We start from the raw sequence: 5,512 nt of genomic DNA on the forward strand, positions 1-5,512 counted from the left end.
AAACTCTTCTGAAAATACTTTCCTGCTTGTGAAATAACTACCAAGTAAACTACTTTGAGAGGTATACTTGTCATAGTGTTTGTTATGTTTGACACGTGTTGATTAGTAATTCAATAAAACTACCTTAGTGTACTTAAGCACGTGCATCACAAATTGTGCAGTGTGATTTCAAAGTAACTGTTTAGTTACTTTTGTCATTAGGGATTTGCTTTCAGTAATATTAATATAGGTCTCTGGTACATTAAACAGAATCAAATGATCGTTCTTGTGATCCTTCAGATCTTGCATTGACTTACTTGCCAGCTCCCATGACCATGGCAAACAGTCCTTTATCCAGTAAGTGGTTTCTTTTTCATACATCTTGTTGTTTAGGACCAATATGTGGCACAAATCTTAAAGGTCAGGAATGTGTCAGATAAAATAAAATGTTTAAGAAACCAAAAAAGAGGAGCAATAAGTTTATGTAAATGCAGTCAAGAATGTAACACAGGAATGGCCGCTGAGTTGCCACCTCTCCATCTCTTTCCTCCTCCTCTTTCCTAATCATGACATTATTCCAATGGAATATTAGTGGCCTTCAATCCAAAAAGATGACTTGCGGCTGCTCTTGGAATCGCAGCCTCTGCTAGTTCTCTGCCTGCAGGAAACAAAATTGCATCCTCCAGAATGATTTGAGCTTTTGTATTTCTTCCCAGTCTGCTTTGACTCCCTCTCTCCAAAGATGGCATTTCATATCATAGGAGGAGAGAGGGGAGTCATGCTGCTCATATGGAAGGACGTTCAAAGTCAACCCTTCTCCCTGACTACCCAGCTTGTAGCTATTCCTGTCTGCATTTTACTTCCTCTCCTGAACTTTTCCATATGTACTGTTTACATCCTTCAGTCATTCGGTGTCATGGACACTCTTCATCCAGCTTACTGGCCAACTCCCTCACCCCTTTCTGCTGCTCGTTGACTGTAATGCACACCATTCCCTTTGGAAATCTCCCAGAACCTGACAGAGAGGTGCCCTCTAGGCTGAACTTTTCAGTCACCTTAACCTCATTTGCCTTATCGTGGGAGTACCCATCTTCCTTTTATACTACATGCCCTCCTACCCATACCTGGAAATCTCCTGCACTGCCCAATTTGCCCATCATCTCATCACTGTCTCTAGTACGTACTTGAGCAACCATTTACCATTTGCTATCCATTTTCTGACTCCTACCCCACATATATGCACACCCAAATGGCAACTTTCTAGGGATGACTCGAGATTTACTGTTCCCTGGCACCCTTTGAGTAACATAATTTCTCCAGTTGTGATGGCCAGGTAGAATATCTTACAAATGCTATCATTACCACCACACAATATTCCATTCTCGCACTTCATCTTTACTGTGCCATGTCCCAGTGCCTTGATTGACTGAGCTGTGTTGTGACTCAACTCACATGCAGAGATGTGTTCTACATGTTTTTAACCATCATTCTATGATGGCAAACTGCATTAATTATGAACAGTTGCATGCACAGTGTCGTTGCACCCTTCAGGATAGCAAAAATCTAGCTAGATTTCCTTAACTAGTTCTTCTAACAGTTCCACTACCTCATCTGTTGTATGGGCCCTGCAGGACCAAGATCCATTGGGCTGCTATTCTGCGGAGATTTCAAGCTCCACCCACTATCATTCTGCCTTCCTCCACCAGAAACAAGTGAAGGAGGCTTGGGTAGTATCCTTATTTTGGCAGATTAGCGAGTGCTACAAGCTGCCTTTAGTATGAGGGGGCGAGAACTTGCTCTCACTTTTTATCGATCCTCCAACACAGTGCTGGACGATGTTTGCATTCGGATGTTGCTAAACCTTTCTTTTGTGGGCAAGCACTTGCTCTTTCTTATGTACAACTGCATCTGGTCAGAGGGCGCTGTTTGCCAGGTGCCAGCATAAAGACACTGTCATTCCCATACCCGTACCCAAGCCCAGTAAGGAAAAATACCTTCCTTCTAGTTACTGCCCCATTTCTCCCACAGGCTGTGTTTGCAAACTGATGAAACATGTAATTCATGCCTGGCTGGTATAGTGACTAGAGTGTGGCAATTCACTGACCACTGTACTGTGCGGATTTTGAGCAGGCCGTCGTGCAGCTGACCATCTCATCACTTTGTCAACGTGTGTCGCGAATGGTTTTCTGTGGATATATCAGACACTGGCAGTGTTTTTAAATTTGCAGAAAGCCTAAAACACCTTCTGAAGGATGGGTATTCTTGATCTCTCTACATGTGGCACTTCTGAGGCCACATGCCCCATGTCCTTCAGGTATTATTAAAGTATTGATTTTTCAAGGAATGTTGGTACTGCCTTGTCAGACACCTTTACCAGGAAGTTGGTGTGCCTCAGGGTACTGTTTTGAGTGTGACCCTCTTTGCTATTGCCTTTAACCTTATTATGTCCTGTCTCCTGCAGGTCATCTCCAGCAGTCTACTGTTGCCCACCCCTACCCTGTTACCCTCCCACACCCTGTCCCAGCCTCCTCCTTACCCCCACATGATTGCCTGTCTCATCATGTGCAACTGCTCGCAGCCTGGCTTCAGCTGCCAGAGAGTGTGATCACGTGTGTGAGAGTTGCATTTGCATGAGTATGTGAGTGTATGTTATCTATATATAACAGAGACCTTGTTCACTGAGAGCTCACTTTCTTACAGTTTTTTTTTTTGTTTTTTTTTTTTGTTTTTTTCTTTCCCGTGCCTGTGTGCCTTCCATGGTATTGTTAAATTCATTTCTGAAGAATTGTGATGGCTCGAGGCATTGAGGTGCTGAGGTAGGGGTCAGTGTACACTCCTCAGCAAACAAACAATTGTGCCTTATTAGACAAAAGCCAGGAAAGATCAGACCATTTGGCAATAGTGCCGTAAAAACCAGACCAGGGATTGATCTCGGGGAGATGAGTGTCATTGGTGTGGTAAATGTGAGGTGTCTGATACTAACTCAGTATTCATGTATGCCCCATATGCTAGTGATCGCTTACTTAACTGCATAGGTTATGGACCTGACTCTCAGAAGGTTCAAATCACGGACATAAGCACACTCTTAGCCTTAGTATATTTATTGGCATTCAGATTCTAAGTGCTCACTGTCTACCATTCAATCAACTAAGAATGGAAGACCAGTTTTACCAACAAGTTTTTTGTATTCCACTGCCACTCATATTCTTCATTTTGCAGCTTGAAAATATATCTCTGCATGTTTTGGAATGAAGGTTAAGGCCTCAAAATTACCTGCTCTTCCCAAATCCATTCTCCATGGTGAAATGATAGAAGCATTGCACGGTAACCTGAAGGTGCAGAGTTCAAAGCTACACATTTCCATTTTTTAATTGTTTTTGCAAATTCACTAGAAAGAGAGACAGATTTTTTGGACATTTATGCAAATAATGGAATTGAGTGTCTGAGTAATGAAATAGCTGCTCTTGTTGCGTATGGGCTTCACTCTGTTTCAGATACATTTATTAAACTACCTGTAGCTAAAGTCATGAAAGTTATAATGTTTTATGATAGAGAAAATAACCAACAACAAAAGCAACATTTGAAGAGCTCTTCTTAAAAGACAGAATGAAACATGATACCTTTAACAGTTCATGATAAGAAATGTTACACACTACTACAACCACACTTAATACTTACCATCCTTAAATGTTTAAAGCAGTGGTTAAAATTTCCCAGAGTACTTTGACAAAGTGTGAACAAATAATGATGTACTTGTGCACCTACATACAGCCATTAAAGCTCTAATGAATGGGCAGGCAGCATTATCAAATTAGTTATCAACATTACTGGGTCAGCTACTTGTCAGAGAATATTAACTATAATCTATTAGATCTATTATGAACTACCAGAAAGAAGAATGCCAACAATTAAAAGCTTCCAGATGCATTTGAACTTGGATGCTGGCATCTTAAGTACTCACTTATGTGCCTTTACTGATGTAGATGTAGAATGGGTGCCAAGTTTGATATAGCTATTTGAACACAAACCAGACCTCATGGCAAAGAATAGAAACAGTAAAACCAATGATTCACAGTATCATCCAGTTGCAGGCCTAGGTAAGCCAAGTGTTGCAACAAAACATTTGATCATATTCCATCAGATCTCATCTGTCACATGTGCCAAACTATAACTTCACTTTCCATTACAGTGCTTGAGTATAGTCCAGCACAATATCAACATTGTGAAGTGCACTTCCACAAACATTTCTACAGCAAAAAGAGATCAAATTTCTTCACGGGGTTTACAATACTATTCAGGTTTTCATCACACAATGTTTGTCTTGTATGGAAGTCCTAGTGTACTGCATATCGTGCTCGAAAAAGGGAACAGGGAGAAGGGGAAGATAAGGAAGATGATGGCGAGGTGAGTTGCAGTCTTGTGTTAGACCATCATAGCAACAATAGTTGCGGGCACAGATCAGTGGAAGATGTCATGGAAGGCCTTAGAACATCACTGAGACCCTAATTACAAGTAACAGACATAAGAAATAAATGAATACACCTTTGGTTGTCGTTACCCATGCCCTGGCTCCAACTCAAACCATTAATGTTTGCTTGACTGTGATATTCCTGTGGTGCTGCTTGTGAGTGGATGACTGTAACTGAGGTATTGTCAGAGGTGTTAGTCATCAGAAATGGCATATTAGTCCAATGCTGATTTCTCTCTTGTCATGCTGATAAATGGCAAAAATGTTTAAGGAAATTTTGTTCAAATATATGGCCTGTCCTCAGTGTAAGCTGTGCAAGGTTAAGCAAATGTCTGCAGTATGCAGATGATTTGGCTTTCCATCCATGCTTGTCACATATCTGGCAGAGTCGTGAATTTCTATGTATCCTGTGTTGACATGACAAATATTAAGGGGTAGTAACGTGCATTTTCAAAGCTATACAAATTCACCCGAAGTGTGACTATGGGAATGGAAGTTGCCTGAGTATTGGGAACTTTGGATAAAATATCAACCTGTGTGATTGATGAATCTTTGGAATGTCGGAAGTCTACCCTTACTATAAACAGAATTTTAAAGAATTTTGTTGAAGGAGGCACTATCAGCAGAATGCCTGGCTCAAGATACTGAGCACACAGCAGTATAACACATAGCTTGCCTGTAAGAGCCAACTAATCCCTCCCCTAGATACGAAGCAGTTGTAGTGAGTGACCAACTTCCCAGTTCCAATGATGCAGTTAACTGAGGGCCAAGGAAAGCTGTACTGCACGCACAATGATCCACTATAAAACAGGAACTCAGTGAGGAAATGTTACACTGGCTGGCAGCCACAGAGCTCCATCTGAATGCAATGTGGAAAAATGTACTTTTCACAGATAAGTTGTCTTACCAAGACCAAACAGTAGTTTAGCAGCCGCGAGGGTCCAGACATAATGGGGAATAAGTGGTGACAACAGGTAGTACTAGCCAATTGTCAGTTTCCTGGGGGCGTTGGTTTCCCCGCTGGGGGCATCGGTTTCCCTGCTGGGGGCGTCGGTTTCGTTTCCC

At 41.7% G+C, this 5,512-nt stretch overlaps 1 protein-coding gene across 1 annotated transcript in view; it reads right to left on the minus strand.

Moving 5' to 3' along the window:
* Positions 1 to 4,162: 4,162 nt before the first annotated feature.
* Positions 4,163 to 5,512, minus strand: part of LOC126109499 (basic salivary proline-rich protein 1-like) — a 4,960-nt gene continuing 3,610 nt past the window's right edge. The window contains exons 3-4 of the mRNA XM_049914522.1: positions 5,469 to 5,512; positions 4,163 to 4,226 (exon numbers count right to left, since the gene is read on the minus strand). The exon at positions 5,469 to 5,512 is cut by the window's right edge and continues 1,527 nt beyond it. Of these exons, the coding sequence (XP_049770479.1) occupies positions 4,163 to 4,226; positions 5,469 to 5,512 (108 nt within the window). The remainder of the gene's footprint in view (positions 4,227 to 5,468) is intronic.

The sequence above is a fragment of the Schistocerca cancellata genome, chromosome 12 (assembly GCF_023864275.1).
Source record: "Schistocerca cancellata isolate TAMUIC-IGC-003103 chromosome 12, iqSchCanc2.1, whole genome shotgun sequence".
NCBI classification, from domain to species: domain Eukaryota; kingdom Metazoa; phylum Arthropoda; class Insecta; order Orthoptera; family Acrididae; genus Schistocerca; species Schistocerca cancellata.